The sequence below is a fragment of the Athene noctua genome, chromosome 25, assembly GCF_965140245.1.
Source record: "Athene noctua chromosome 25, bAthNoc1.hap1.1, whole genome shotgun sequence".
Lineage (NCBI taxonomy): Eukaryota > Metazoa > Chordata > Aves > Strigiformes > Strigidae > Athene > Athene noctua.
Window position 1 is genome coordinate 89,892 of NC_134061.1, and position 15,991 is coordinate 105,882.

A 15,991-nucleotide genomic window follows, 5' to 3' on the forward strand; every position below is an offset into this window, starting at 1 on the left:
TGAACACCAGTCAACTGAACTAATAATGCAGCTTCCTCCCCTATTTGTCAGTACCACTGATTAGCTATTAGTGACATGTGAAGACTGTTGCTACTAAGCAACCAGAAGGAAAAAAATAATCAGGAAAAAGAAACACACACACACACCCTTTGACTACTGTGACTTCAGTAAGCAGCTATCAAATATTATAAGTTAAATATTCTTTGTGGATGATATTTAAAAATGCATTGATTTTTTAGATTTGTGGAACATGGAGAATACAAAGAAAATCTGTATGGTACAAGTCTTGAGGCAATCCGGTCCGTGATGGCCAAAAAGAAGGTTTGTTTGGTGGATGTGGTACCTGAAGTAAGTTCTGCAGCTTATTTTAAAGAAAGCAAGTACTTTACTAGGCTGCCAGCCTAAGTAACTGATCTGTTTGCCATTTGTGGCTACTTGCCCTGCAAAAAATACTGTTCTCAGAACTTGAGTTTCTAAGAGGTAGCCTGCATTGCTAGCTAAGGAGAATAAGGTCTTTAGAAAGCAGTGCAGTGTTTACAGTTCCTAGATGTCTGATACAGCTTAGATGACACTTTCAGTTCTGTGGGATTTTTCCCTTGCTGTAGGAGAAATGTGCATCACTGTCCTAGCCTACTCAAGTTGTAGAGAGAATACTTAAGTGTGTGTGGATGGGTTTTTCATTCTTGTTCCTTCCTGTTGCCTCTGAAGCTTTGCTGGTGTTGTAATCAGTGCCAGTATGCCTGCTCTGAATCCCTCCATACTGGGATTTAATCTTTGAAATAATTGATTCAGATTTTGTAACTGGGCTAGGAAAAAGACTTGTAATACCACCTCAGCTGAATTCTGGGTTTAAAATTTCCAGCGTTTGGCCGCTTAAGCAAAGCAAACTATAACTTGCCTGTCAAGTCAGGCTTTTTTTTTTATATATATACACTTTTCTTAGTATGTTTTGCCATGTCCTTGTTGATGATATTGCAATGCATAGCAAAGCAGGTGTGCAGTTAGACCTTGCTCCAGGAAGCTCATGTGCTCTTGTAAGCTAGCCAGGACACTGACATTAACCTTTCTTTTGAAGAGCAAAAGGTTACTGTGGCCAGATGTATAGTATGCAGGCCTTCACACCACACTGTGTACTGTACTAATGAAACTGTTGAATCCAGTTTGAGTAGATCATTGACATATAACCAAAAAAAAATTTTTAAATGGTGTAACAAAAAATACCTGTTCACAGGCAGTAAAGCACTTGAGGACTCCTGAGTTTAAGCCTTATGTTATCTTTGTGAAGCCTCTCATTCCAGAAAAGAAAAAATATGTCCTAAAATCTCCCATGTCAGAAGAAATCTCAGCCCCCCTTGTAAGTATTCTAACTTTGATCTCTTCTTTTTAGACATGAAACAACTATTTGGGCTAGCACTTCTATGATATGGAAGAGCTTCTCTTTCACAACAGTGAGATTTTTGACTCAATTTAAAATTTGACTAAGTAACATGAACCAGTCTTCCATGTGGATCTGTGTACACCACTCAAGGCTTCAGCAGGGGAAGCTGCTACCAAACTCAGATAAACTAATAATCATTTTACATTTCTGATAAGCAGCCCCATCAAATGGTAAAGGTAGACACCTATTCCTGATACTTCCAGAGTGACACCCACCCAGGCTGCTAATTATGTACACACAAAATGTAGCATGTGGATGTCTTACAAGGACCAAACCTAGACCAACTGCAAATTGGTGATGTGTAAATGTGAACAGAAATACTGAGAGTGCATAATATCATTACTTTGGATAACCCGATCTTGAATTTATAGGTAACAGAACGTAGTTCACTTGTTAAGTTTTCATGTAAGCCCTTAAAATTACTAAACTTGGGAACGGTGGGTCAAGCATTGCTTCTCAACTTTTGAGGAGTACGATTTCCAGGTGTAAGATTAGGCAGAGACTAACTTCATAAAATGCAGTGTCACCATCTTATGTCCCTCCTGTAACATTTTTTTTCCCACTCCCTACCAGTTCTTGCATTTTTGAAACATCATACCACATCCCAGCAGTAGCATACTGCTCCTTGATCTCAGTTGTAATATCTTACATACCTTTGCCTAATGATAGCCGCTCTTGTTTAATTTCCTTTCCAAGTAATGACTCGTGGTTGTATACCTAAAAATGCTAGAATTAAAGGACATGCTGTAGATTTCATACCATCTTCTTGTGTTGATCAGCAGGATGAAGAACAGCAGGAAATTATTAATTCAGCAGCATTCATTGAAGAGCAGTATGGCCATTTAATTGACACTGTACTGGTGAAAGAAGATCTCCAGAGTGCATGTAATCAGCTGAAAACTGTGTTAGAGAAACTAAACAAGGATTCATTTTGGGTGCCAGTCAACTGGGTTAGGCCATAGCTTGTTATCATCTGTTTAAGGGAAAGATTGTGTAAAAATATCTTGTAAATACATGGATTAGAAAAGGGAAATACATCAAATTCACTTCAAAACTGCTGGTCTATCTAGGAGACTGTATGAGGAAAACCTAAACAAAGACGGAAGCTGACACTGCCTTCCAGAATCAAAATCTTGACTAGCAGCTGTCATTTAAAAGTGAATACTCAGATTAAAGCGATCAGTAAAAGGTTGGAGTGACTTTTAGACTGTAAATAGTGCACTTTGTACAGTAGAGTTTCACAGAGGAGTCCCATACTTCCAAAGAGTTTAAGTAGTGCTAGGACACTAACCAGTTGGAATTTTCATCCTTTGGCCACAGACTTTGTGGCTAAAGGTGTATGAACAAAGTACTTTTCAGAAACCAGTATGCCTACAGCACAAGCTACTTCAGCTAGGTGAGAGGGATGTCCTTTGGAGAGTGCTTAATACCATAACAGTTACTCAGAAGTTCAACTGGCTTTCAGGCCAGCAAAACATGTTTCCCTGCACTCATGATCATTTGTTGCAAATCCTTTCCAGTTAGGCACTAAAACTAGGCCAGTTACATTAAGTTGTAGCTATTTTAGTGGCTGAGAGATGGGGATTTTATGCCCATCCCACATTTCCCAATGTCTCCAAGTTGTCTTCCCACAGGTATTAGTCTGCTTATCCATAGCATATGCCCACTTTCCTGATCTCTTCCTACTGACACAGGACAAATGTTAAACCACATCTGAATACATTTGTGTGATGAGCCAGCTCATAAATGAGATGCTTTTTAGTCTACATGAAAATATGACTGCATATGATTTAAAATAGGACTTTTAAGAAGCTTATTTTCTACAAGACATCTTTGCAAATGCCACCTGATGAGATACCACCTTGACACCAACGTAGCAGCTCTGAAAAGTGCGCTAAAAGGAGGAGGCTGAAGTACCAGACAGCTGAGCTACCGGTCTAAATCATCATCCTTTCAGCATTTATGACTTGCTCCAAATTGGGTAAAGGCTTCTAGAGCATCTAACTGGCTACATCAGGTCCTGAAGAAGAAATCTTAACTGTTAGAGGACATATGTATTTCAGAAAGCCTGAATATACAGGATTTTCAGATGGGTGTTAGCAAGAAAAGGCAGATTCTGGAAGCATCTATGCTTTATAATTGTTTGAAAAAAATTGATTGTTGTACAGGTGCATGTTAGCTGAAACTAGTTCCTGTTTTCCATTCCCTGATGAGGTCTAAGCTTCCCTCTGTGCTGTGCCCTTTAACAAGACCTTTTGCTGCACCAGTCTCATTCCTTGCATCTTAACAGTATGATGTTATTATTGTTCCACTGCATTCAGCAAAATTTCAATGTTGTATATTAAAAGCACATTTCTTATATACCAGTGTCACTGAATCTACATTAGCTCTAGTCAGAAAGTTGTGTAGAAGAGTCACCTCCTTCTCCAACTGTGTATGCAGGCACCTTTTGTGTATTGTCCTGCCTCTAGGCATTGAGGTTCCCATTCCTACAGTAAACACTTTTCACAGTCAGGTATCTGCACAGCTCTGCTGCCAGTCTGGTGGCTTCAGCAAATGTACAGGAACTCCTTCACACGCAGGTGGCCTGTCAGCTCTGCCATTCACTCTGCGATCTTGCCACCACAAGTAATGTGCCTTAGAGACACACTGCCATGTAAATTGTGACAGATGTATGACCATCCTATGAAAAACTGAGTGTAATTTTTAAAACTAAGTAACAGCATTCCAAATTAAGTCAATTTATGAAAATAGGAAACAGGCAGACTGATCTTGCCATACATCTATACTGTGGATTACAAGGAGGTTTTTGTAGTCTGCAAGACATAAACACACTTAGAGGATACAAGATTTAATTTAAAGAAAACTAGGTAAGATACTAAGGGTCAGATTTCACTTAAAGCAAGGTCACTATCTATCATCTTAGAATATTCCAAATGACTAGCAGTAACTAAATTTGTACGCTACATGATCTAACAGTCTAATAGCAGAAATCTGCATTAAAAAAGAGAAGCAAGGTAAATGACAAGTAGAAAGACAGAATGTTCTTAAAAGTGGACTGAAATATTCAATATGAGTTAAGTGTATGCAGATACTCCGTATTGATGTACACTCACAGATGACTTGGGATGCTATCAGAAACCTTTGTTTCATTTCAGGTTCAAAGTGAAGGATGGTGAAAGGCTATGTCCTATATGCTGAAGTTTGCAGGTAGCTAAGATGAGCTGCAGTTGTAGGGTAAAAAAAAGAACACATGGCTCCTATCATGGTGCTTCTAGTTATTCTAAAATCCTAGGAAGAGGGTATGTGCAGATGGTTGTTATCAGTCAGGACAAGATTCCCATTCTGACAAAAATACTGAGTCCCTGCTGCATTAGCCACACCTGGCACATGCTCCTGCCCATAGGGAGAAAAGACAAGAAGATATTCTAAAGAAAATCAGAAGGCAAATTTAATTCAAAGTCCTGATTTGTAAATAGTGCCAAAAGCTGTAAGGCAAAGTACTTAAGCAAACTCAAAACTCCTCTCCCTTATGCCTCTCCCCTGCCTTGCTCACACTTCATATTTCCTTTTATGGTTTGTAGTATTCCAGAATGAGCCTTGGTTAACATCTACAGTTTTCAGGTGGTCTTCCATACACTGGCTGTATCTGAAACTGCTTCCCTTTTTAGAAAGCAGTTGTGTACAGTACATCCAGGGCACACTTCAGTCATCGAGCTCAAACATACATTCAGATGACTTTGAAGAATCCATTTCTCCAACCAAATTTGCAATGGGATTAAGATGACAATTTACTATAAAATAAGTACCTTCAATATAGCTATGAGAAGTGCACAGATTAGAACCCTGATACCCCTAAACCAGCTTCTTACAATGTGTACATTGTTTTTATAAAGTGAAACCTGCGTTAAAACAGCATACCTATCGCTTGTGAGAATGTAAGAGAACTTGTAGCAGTCTGCTTAAAGGGCCTGGTGTTGTGCCATGAAAAGAAAAAATTGCTATGGATTTTTCATCAGGGCTAATGAGGCACTGTAAGAAAATTGTAATTAGTAGAAGTATACTTCATCCTGGTTTTCCCTACTCTTGCACAGCCTGTTCCCTCTGTACACCAATGATTTACTTAGTGGCATTCTCAGTCATGTCTTCTGCAGAATACATAGCACTTTGGTAATATGGACTGTACATTCTTCTTCTTCCACTTCCTGCCTGAGAATATGCCACATGTTACCTTAGTGATACCTACAGATTTGTAATACATAATATTTTAATAATCAGCCACCACTTCCTTTTTCTAAATGATAAAGATCAGCTTTTTCTTTTGTAATAAACACATCTTAGTTTGTCTAGAATGAGATAAAACTTATGTAAGTGCAAAAAATGCCCATTATTGGCTACCTTTTACAACCAGGTATCCCAAATACCTCACATTTGAGGCATTAGGAAGGCATCAAAACACTACTTTGATTTGTCCTTTCAGATAGTATACAAAAACTTGCAGAGAACCTGAGGAGGAGCAAGGGAAATACAGGGTACATTTACAAAGATGCTTTCCCTTACAGCTGTCATTGCTGATTGAGCACAACCCATCATAAGCTGTGTCTCATGAAGGGGAGAAAAAGGCTACAATTATTAGAAGGGAAACCTGTGAACTTCTCAAATTTCTAATCAGCAAGTTGAAAAGACACAGCAAAAAAACCTGCCTAGGATTCAACAGCTCCCTAAACTTTCAGTGAAAAGTTAGCTGGGGCTGTTACTGAAAATGTTCCACTTCTGTAATGCAAAAGCTAGGTTCTTGTTTTGGTGATCTTTTTATAAATAAACAGAACACTATGGCTCATTGCTCTGCCCTAACTGAAATTAATATTTTTGCTTATGCATGTGAGTAGACAATTAAGTCTTGAATGTAATATATTGGCACATTTTCTTTATACAAAAATACTGACAGTATTTATTGAGAATATCAGAATAAAATGGCAACAAAACACAACTTCAGCAAAGCAGCCATTAGCACTAAGACCACACATGCTTTTTTTCGTCTAGGCAGCCCTTCAATGCAAACTTCTGAATTAATTTTGTTCTAGAAAATGCTTCCCCCTTGGTCCCTTTCTAATTACCTAATAACTTTTTATTACTTTCAGATTTTTTTAAGGTATATTTTTTCTAATTCAATACACAGTTAACTAAATAGCTATAATTTTAAAAGCACCCCAACACAATTTAGCTTGAAGTTATAGTAATACTTACACAAAGCAAAAATTAAAATACATCCCTGCCAACCAGTCTTAGAAATCTTTGGATCATAGGTGGGTTAAAGTTAACAAGCCTCTTCAAAATTGGTTTTCCACAGTGAGAGTCATTTTCCTGTTCTGCTTTCCTCTAAGCTATAAACAAAAATGAGCACATTTGAAAACACATTTTCTGGCTACAGGAATGATACTTGTAAGGCACATATATATACAGTTAACAAATGCCTATAGTCAAACTCCTGTTATCTACTCCCACACACACACATACACCCCACAGCCTTTCAGTGAATTCTGTAATCAGACATTGGCTTTGGTCAACATTTCTGTAACAGAATGTTAAGGGCTGTACCTTTTATCGCAGGTCATTGTCATATCCTTTCCCTGCACAGTTCTCTCAAGTTAGACTTAATGCCTACATAACTTCAGTTACTCTTTCACAGCATTCACTACAGTCACCACAGAATAGGTAAAGTGATCTCACTTGTGAAGGTCTAAAAGTCTATGCAGAAAGAAAGCAACAGCTGTTGTGAATAGGTAAGGGGAGGCAATGATAATACACTGCAATTCAGTAAAGGAATGTACTGCATGTGCAGGCTCTTTCAGTGCAAATACGCATCTGCAAATACAGAATCAGAAATCACCTTGCTGGCTTGCCCTGGATGGCTGGTTGTAGAGTTAATCAAGTGTGGGGAAATCACAATGACAAAGCAAGTTTGTGGTTGCAGTCCATGCATTAAGTCGGTTTGGAAAAAAACTTTAGAACTAAGGTTGCAGAAAAAAAACCCAGGACAATAGCTAGAGAAAGATGCAGTCAAAGCTCTAGCAAGGATCAACTTCCATGTCTGGATGGTATAGGATGATAGGCAGCATAAATTTACACAAAGTGACAGTGACTAGTGGAAGCTCTGGAAGAAGAATGCAACATAGCAGCATTTCAGTAGACACATTTTATACACAATGAAAAGGGTTGAAATCTCCAAAAAGTGGGTCACTTGAGTGTTTGTTGCAGAGGGTGTGCACATGTGTATGAAACAAACTTTGTATACAGAACCAACTGAAAGCAAAACTCCGTAAGGATGCTACAGCAGATGGGCCTACAGGGAGCTCCAGGTTGAAAACGCAGTTGAATTCTAAAAGTAACAACAGAACAGAACTCTCAGAAGGCATTTAACTCTTCAGGGGATGAGGTAGGAAGGTACTGCCACCTAGCAGGTGCTAATTTACTTATTATAGATGGCCCCTTCTGAAGCTGAAATGTTTCATCAAGCACTCTTTCTACAGGAGCCCTTCTGTGGATATAATTTCATGTGGCACGGTGCAGTTTTTCCAAACATTGTGAATCGAAATGAAAGGCTGGCAGCTATACTTCTACTTTTGTAAACTATGGATCCATCCCATAAATTTATGCAACGCCCTTCCTTTCTACACACATGCACACACCTGCCACCCCTCAAACAAATGGGAGCAGCTACCTCCTCTGAAGTGCTCACTCCAACAGTCCACCCTCCCTGTCCTCCACCGGACCTCAGCTAGCCTTTCCAAGAGCTGCTTTGTATCTCTTCCAATCTGGCCAAGCCACTTTTGATCCTCTTGTGCAAGGGGTAACAAATCTGTAGTATCATTCTCGTAAGAATCTTCAGTGGGCTACCTCTCACAGTTGTTACATTGCCCATCTATATTTTTTAAAAAACAACCACCTGCTCTTCATTTCTGCACTTGGTCACATGCAAAGCCACCACATTCTCTTACTGTTCTTTGTAACTACTTCGTTTTCCTTCTCCCAGCACTCCCATTTATATATGCATATGAACAAACCAACAAGATAGGAAAGCAGGAACACATTCAATTTTCTTTTTTCCAGTCCTTATCCCTTCTACCATTACTTTTATTTGGTGACTCAAAGGCCAAGGCAAGCCCCCTGCTCTACATTTACCTGAAGACTTCCCTAACACCTGAGGCATTGTCATGACACAAACTTAGGGGTTCCTAAAAAAAAAAAAAAACTACACCACAGTATTTTAGTTATTTACCAGAACTATATCTGGAGATACTATATCTGGAGATATCAGCCATGCATAAGGGAAGGATAAATTGTATTTTGTTAATGAACAAAAATGGTTTTTGTTCATCCGGTTTGTATCTATAGAACTGGTGGCAGGTCAAACAAAGCACAGGCTAGTGCTTGGAATCCACCACCCCCTTTTTTAAAAAAGTAGTCCACTCCATTGAGACAGAACAGTCACCTGTCCATTTACAAAAGTGGACAGTATGCACCACATAAGCTTTTATTCTCCTGTGCTGAAGATTCCATTAGCTGGACTCCCCGCTTCTCTGTGCTTTTATCCCAAAGACTTGGTGTCTGCAGGATCTTTATGACTAGTTCCTCAAAGGCATGTTGCACTCCATCTTGTGTCTTGGCACTGGTCTCTAGTGCAGGGGGAAGAAAGGGGGAGGAAGAGAGTATTTTATCTTATTTGCAGGGAATATTGCATTTTGTGAGAAGTTCTTTTGGGACTAGAGAGAAGAGACATTTTTTTCAATGGGTGAATCTCCTCTCCATTCTCCCTTAAAGACATGCTTAAGGTGAATATGATAAAGACAAATGCACCCCAGTCTGAAGCATCTCATTTTTTCATTTAAAGGAATTCCACAGCTCCCCATTCTCTCCATAATGGAGAAAGAGAAATTGCTTTCAGGTTGTGTTAGTAAATCTACAAGATGATTATTCCTTAACTAAGCTGGGAAACAAACAACGCAAAGGGAATTACATGTTTTGCCCCCATGTCTTTGTTCCAGTTCCTTCTGGAAAAGTTTTCAAGAAGTTTCATTTAAAAGGTACTTTTTTTAAAGAAAAAAATACAACACAATTTGTTCCCCATCTTTATATCTTCACATTGTACATTTTATAGTTAGTCTAAGAATATTGTGTAGCTGCAACAGAAACTTGGAAATCAAAAAGAGATGACCCAAGGTCTTGCTGACATCAGTCAGGAGAAAAATTCCAGTCTTCTGGGCTCCAAAATAAAAAAACCCTGCTAGTTTCAAGAGAATATAACATTCATGCCTACAGAGTATATGAAGTAAATCTCTTTCAGAGAAAAGTACTTCCAATTTCAGTCAATGCAGAGCATCTCAGAAAAAAAGTTAAAACCTACATACAAGCATATGAACTAATGCAGGAAAAGGAAAAGCTCTTTTTCAAACTGGCAACCTGTCACAAGTGGGGTCCCCCCAAGGTTCGATATTGGGCCCGATGCTGTTTAGTATCTTCATAAGTGACCTGGGATGATGGGATCAAGTGTACCCTGATGAAATTTGCAGACAATAGCAAACCGAGTGGGGAAGCAGACACTTTGGGAGAGCCACCCTGCAGGAAGAGTGGGCTAACAAGAACCTTATGAAGTTCAACAAGGCCAAGTGTAAGGTCTTGCACCTGGGAAAACATAATCCAGGAGTGCAGCACAGACTGGGATCTACCTGGCTGGGGAGCAGCTCTGCGGAAAGGGACCTGGGCGTCCTGGTGAACAAGCAGCTCAATGCGAGTGACCAGGGTGCTGCTGCAGCAAAGGAAGCCAATGGGATGCTGGGTTGCATCAACAAGGGCATCACCAGCAGAGATAAAAAGTCGCTACCCTACTCTACTTGGTGCGTGTCAGGCCGCACCTGGAACACTGTGTTCAGTTTTGGTCCCCGCTATACAAAAAAAGATGTGGCCAGGCTGGGGAGGGTCCAGAGAGGAGCCACAGAGATGATCAAAGGCCTGGGAAGCCTGCCATGTGAGGAAAGGCTGAGAGAACTGGATTTGTTCGGCCTTGGGAAGGGGCGACTACCGACTGACCTTATCCCCGTGTTCCAGTATTTAAAGGGTGGCTACAAAGAAGAGGGAGACTCCCTTTTGACAAGGAGTCACATGGAGAAGATGGTGGGTAGTGGGTTCAAGTTACTCCTGAGGAGATTCCAACTGGACACAAGAAGAAAAATTTTCACATTGAGAACAATCAGCCACTGGAATAGTCTCCCCAGGGAAGTGGTGGATTCCCCAACACTGGACGCTCAAGATTTAGCTGGGCAGGGTGCTGGGCTATCTTGTCTAGACCGGGCTTCTGCCAAGGAAGGTTGGATCCTTGAGGCCCTCCTCCAACCTGGTATTCTATGATTATTAGGTACTGAAAAAGTCGTATATCAACCTATCAGCCTTAAATACAACTGTACATTTAGTTCATGATCAGCAATACCAAAATAAACATAAGAATATACAAGGTTTTGGCACAGGTTTACATACCTATGAAAAGCAGCGAGCGTTTCCTAGCAAACTGGAGTCCTTCTCTTCTCTCTACTTCACGATCAGGCTGCAGACACGAATGAAGAACATGACTAAAATAAGTTACGCTTGCCACTTTTAAGAAGTCCCTGGAAAAGCACCACTGCAGAAGTGAAGTTTTGCTGAAAACAAGAGTCTATACAACCATGTAGTAATCAGCAACTGGATTTTCACACTCAACAGACAGCTTACTGCTAGGCAGACTGCTGGGGGTCAAACTGAACAGTAGCAACATCAAATCAGTAGGAACTGAATGTGTTGCTATCTTCTGAATCAACTAGAGCAAGATATATGCCAGAAAGAAGGGTTCAGTAGTCAAATAGCTGAAGAGGCACATCAAAGGTGCTGAAAATTGACAGATTTGCAAGGAGACAGAAGAGAGCCTAGTTCAGGATAGCCACACTGGAAGCCTCTTGTAGTAAAGCAAGAGTGAAACATTTCACTATGCAACAGGCATCTAAGGTTTGTCAAAACACCCCAGAAACAGACAGCAAACAATACACCTCACACCCACACAGATGCATACTCTGTTAGCTATCTGAAAAGCTAAATTATTCTTCCCCACCACCTGTCTGAAACATAGTTCAGTCAGAAAGCAAGCAACAGTTATCCTGTTGCACTGAAGTTAACTTCAGTGGCATACAACAGTTTTTTGGCAGAACTTCTCACTATCTTATGGGAATCTCTCTCATCAATGGCATCTCTCCAGGGGAGGTTCCACAAAAGTCTTTAACATAATCTGCTTCTAAAATGACATACTAAGTGGAGCCCACCCAACCTAGGTTCTTCAGTTACAGAGCATATCACCTACTCACACAACAGATGTGTTAGTTTCAGCACTTCTCACATTTATATCATGACCGAGTTATCTGTGGAAGAGTGTAGGAGTCATTTCTAAACCGACCTTATCAGTTTTATTGCCAACTAACATCTTCACAGTGTTGCTTTTGGTGGTATACATTTCCAGCTCATTCAGCCAGCTCTCTAGTCCTGCGAAAGTGTCTTTTCTTGTAACATCATACACTGGTAACAGAGAAAAAGAAGCTTAACAGCTGTAGAGTCTTGAACAATATTTACTTCATTATGGAAGAACGTGGTCCCTACTGGCTAACTACAGCCCCCTCAAAAAAAGCAGTATTAGAGAATTACAGAAAGATGCATCAACTGTATCCTCTTCTCAGAACTGCAACACACTGTCCATGCTCACCCCAAGTCACTAGGGATTACAGTACACAAGCATCTCTGAATTAGATCTACGACTGCAATCAGACTTGTCAGTTGAAATCTTAGACCTGTTACTAGTTCTGAATTGGGCAAGAGTATTTTAAAATAGTAATTTTGTCACCCCGTTTAATGTACAACTACATGCACGCACTGCTGGTAAAAACACAGATTCCAAGTAGAAAGTAACTTTTGGTCACGAGTAACTTCATAACTACAGTCACTCAATCACTAAGGTTTAAAAAAAGCTGCATCATAGTCAGAAAGAGGATTTGGTACAAGCAAGGTGCCTTCACAAACCCTGAGAATAAGAATCCCCTCTTTTTCCAATTGGTGTTGTCACACAGAAAGGGACTAGCCATCCATTTCTTGTGCTACAAACCTCATGTATTACAGTCAACATCAATAGTTTCTGGAAAAAAAAAAGTAAAAACATGGTGGGTGGGGGCAGAAACCAACACAAAACCTAGTTAGCCTTATTATCAGAAGCTCAAGGTAATAACTACAAAACTAATAATTCATCCACTCAACAGCCTGTAGCATGACATCTCTATTTAAATGAAAATTATTCTGAAGCAGCACTATTTCCTGCCAGTGGTTTTGCATACTCAGTGTTTGAACTAATGATGTAGTAATGTTTTAAAAACTGTAATATTTCCTCTGATTCAGTAAGACAATCTCCTTTTGTAAAGACACACACATTTAGGTAGTAATAAAGACCACATTTTTCGTAATCATGTTTTTCTTCCATATATGTCCTACCTAAAACAACCCCTTGAGCTCCTCGGTAATAACTGGGAGTCAGCGTTCTAAAGCGCTCCTGTCCTGCTGTGTCCTACAAAGGAAAAACAAAACAGAAAAAAACCACACAAACTCAAATATATTTAGAACAAAAAAAGGTATTTTAAACTACACAAGCTAAACAAAGTTAAATTGTTCCTGACCAGTATGAATATGTGAAACCGTAAGACAGTAGATGAGAGAAGCAATCAAACATCAGCAGCAGCAAAAGAAACAGTAAGGAGGCGTAGAAAAGCGTCGAGAGGATTTGATCGAAGGTTAAAGCAGTAAGCACAAGAACCTGTAACGTGAGAGAGACAACAAGTCAATGGGGCTCAAAAGAAATACGTAAAAGCCTATTGCTGTAAGCCAAGCAGCTAGACTTAATTAGTTAACAACCAGCTGAACTGAATGAGGTGAGGAGTAACCCGTTTTCCAGTGAGAGACACTGCGGGAAAGGAGACATAGTGGTTCCAAAAAAGTCTCCCTTTGCTCCTCCACAGCAGGAAATAAGAATGCAGTCAGAAAGAACTACTTGAGGTTTGCTAAGATTTTAAGCAGATAAAAAATTTAAAATCAGTAGTTTCATTCAAATATTACTGAAGTATGTCACGCTTATTCTCACAAATCTTCAAAATAGCTCCTAAGCGCAACATGAAATTAAAAAACCCTGAGAACAAACAGTACGGAGGCAAAAGAATTACACATACTATTTTTACCAAAAAATGTATTTACAAATTACAATAGACAAGACTAACAGCTATGTTGTAATTTATTTCTTCTTTGTTAAAAAAAGAAACTGAAATTGGCAATATATGTACTTAATTTGGGTCACCATGATACAGAGAAATGATTACTTGTTTTGAGATTTATTTACTTATAGAAAACTGCTTAGCAACTTATTTACTTATTTATAGCAAGTTATAGTATTTTTTTAATATTGCTAAGAATCCTGCTTGCCTAGACTGTTCTGTGGAATTTTACCAAGGACTACTGTTTATCAAAACAAAGCAGTTCACTGTGAAAATCTGCCAAGGATTACAATGTTCAGCAAAATATTATACTCTTGTCCTTGAGTAGCAAGTGGCTCTAACTAGTTGGAATTTTGCTCATGAGTCACGATAGCCATATATGAATGGCAGAAGTTCTATTGGCTTTGTGGAGATCCCCTTGCACCCCGGCGCCAGAGTAAACATACCTCTATATAGAACTCTATTCAAGTTGTAGAGTCTTATTTCCACGAATCAACCATTACTAAGGAGATTGTAGTTTTAGGCATCTATGCACAAATGAACACTGAAGTGGAAGCCTGTTTTTGACCTTGATGCACTGTACATGCATTAAAGTTTTTATTTAATATTGCACAACTGCACTGCTTTTTCCTCCCTAATTAGTAGTTTCTCCTGATGCTGTTACAGACTGCTGCAAAAGTGCCTTTTCCAGCCATACAACTTGTGCAAGTTCTGGCCTTGCTTTTGATTTCACAGCAAGGAGACACACCCCTGTGTGATTGTTAGGGCAAACATATCTTGGTTACTCTCAGCAGAGCTTCTGCTTTATGTGCAGCATGTTCAGAACACAGCCAATACATATGGTCACTGGCTACAGCAAGTATGACTTTATCACTCTTGCTCTGCATTCTGTATACAAACTCTGAATGAAAACAAAAAAATAATTCAAGTTTTGGCATTTATATCACTTTTGTTAATACCAGCCCAAGGCACATTTGTGTTCTTTCCAAGAGTCCCAATTACTTAATTAGTAATGGCACATTCTTTCTCAAATAGTTATGACCATACACACAAAATCTCTTCCTTCTAGGGCTCTTTCATGCCATTTAGGAGAATAAATGTGGTGCTTTAATATAAATAATCCTGATCACACAGCTGCAATCTGATTTCCCAGTTTGCAGGTGCTGTGAATATAGCATCAGGAAGTCAGAACAAATGCTCAAGTCTCTCAGTAAATCCGAGTAAATAGTTCAGAACTAACTATATTTTCTTCCCCAGGATTTTAACCAAAATAAAGCACCTGGACCGTTTCTGGTATAGTATATACACAGAGGTGCGGCGCAGCCCCTACAGGAAACCGTGCAACCCATCACCCAGAACATCACTTCTCTGCAGTTTACTCCACTTAACTGCTGTCTGTCCTGGCAGTGCTTGCCTGCCCTTTCTTACAAGTCCAATACTTCACAGAGGATTTGAGAAACCCGGTTGTACAGGTGCAGGAAAGAGCAGTCAAAAATCTCTATTACAATTGAAGAAGTTCCAAACATCGAGCAACGAAGCATTTATCAGTGTTTTGAAAGAACTCTGCCTTCAACGACTGTTGTACAATCATGACAGACACTCATTCCATAGGGCGGGATGGAGGGGGAAGAGGGAAAAAAAAAAAAAAAACGCACCACAAAAAGCAGCTCTGGAAGTTTTCACATCTGCCTGGAACAAAACCTACCCATATGGCAAGCTGCACTGCATGGCCGTCTACCACCATCTTCTTCACTTTAAAATCAACACCTGAGACGTAGGAAGGGAAGGCTCGTCAGGACGAAGCGGCGAACGCCCGCTCCCGCAGCCGCCCGCCCGCCTCCCCATCGCCGCCTCTCGCCGACGGGACCCGAACGAAAGCAAGCGCAAACGCCCCCCGGCCGGAGGCGGCGGGTCCCGGGCTCACCGATGGTGGGCTTCAGGCACGGCTCGAACGCACCGTCCGTGAACCTCAGTAGAAGGCTGTGGGGAAAGAAAGCAAGAGTTCAGCCCGGTACCGAGCGCGCCCCGCCCGCGCGGCCCGCAGGGCCCGCACCTGGACTTCCCCACGGCGCTGTCTCCGACCAGGAGCAGCTTCAGCGTGCGGCCCGCAGCGTCCATCCCCCGCGCTGCGCGGGCCCGGAGCGGCCGGCGCGGACCGGAGCGCGGGTCCCGGCGCGGCCCCTCGCGGCGCCACCCGCTCTCCATGCCCGGCCCGACCGGGCGCCGCCGC

General features: G+C 40.6%; 2 protein-coding genes across 7 annotated transcripts in view; one reads left to right on the forward strand and one right to left on the reverse strand.

Annotated features, from left to right (window-relative positions):
* The window catches only part of MPP3 (MAGUK p55 scaffold protein 3), a 26,085-nt gene extending 19,901 nt beyond the window's left edge, over positions 1 to 6,184 (forward strand). The window contains exons 17-19 of one of the 5 annotated variants that reach the window (XM_074927093.1): positions 240 to 348; positions 1,232 to 1,354; positions 2,221 to 4,133. In XM_074927093.1, the coding sequence (XP_074783194.1) occupies positions 240 to 348; positions 1,232 to 1,354; positions 2,221 to 2,400 (412 nt within the window). In that variant the 3' untranslated portion in view covers positions 2,401 to 4,133. Of the gene's footprint in view, positions 1 to 239; positions 349 to 1,231; positions 1,355 to 2,217 lie in introns of all 5 variants that reach the window. The other 4 variants (XM_074927092.1, XM_074927091.1, XM_074927090.1 and 1 more) reach the window with 4 other exon arrangements.
* Positions 1 to 15,985, reverse strand: part of LOC141970462 (ras-related protein Rab-18-B-like) — a 26,581-nt gene extending 10,596 nt beyond the window's left edge. The window contains exons 1-7 of one of the 2 annotated variants that reach the window (XM_074927099.1): positions 15,815 to 15,985; positions 15,686 to 15,741; positions 15,467 to 15,528; positions 12,992 to 13,064; positions 11,913 to 12,031; positions 10,970 to 11,036; positions 6,345 to 9,114 (exon numbers count right to left, since the gene is read on the reverse strand). In XM_074927099.1, the coding sequence (XP_074783200.1) occupies positions 8,939 to 9,114; positions 10,970 to 11,036; positions 11,913 to 12,031; positions 12,992 to 13,064; positions 15,467 to 15,528; positions 15,686 to 15,741; positions 15,815 to 15,966 (705 nt within the window). In that variant the 5' untranslated portion in view covers positions 15,967 to 15,985 and the 3' untranslated portion in view covers positions 6,345 to 8,938. Of the gene's footprint in view, positions 1 to 6,344; positions 9,115 to 10,969; positions 11,037 to 11,912; positions 12,032 to 12,991; positions 13,065 to 15,466; positions 15,529 to 15,685; positions 15,742 to 15,814 lie in introns of those variants that run through there. The other variant, XM_074927098.1, reaches the window with a different exon arrangement.
* Between the last annotated feature and the right edge of the window lie 6 nt (positions 15,986 to 15,991).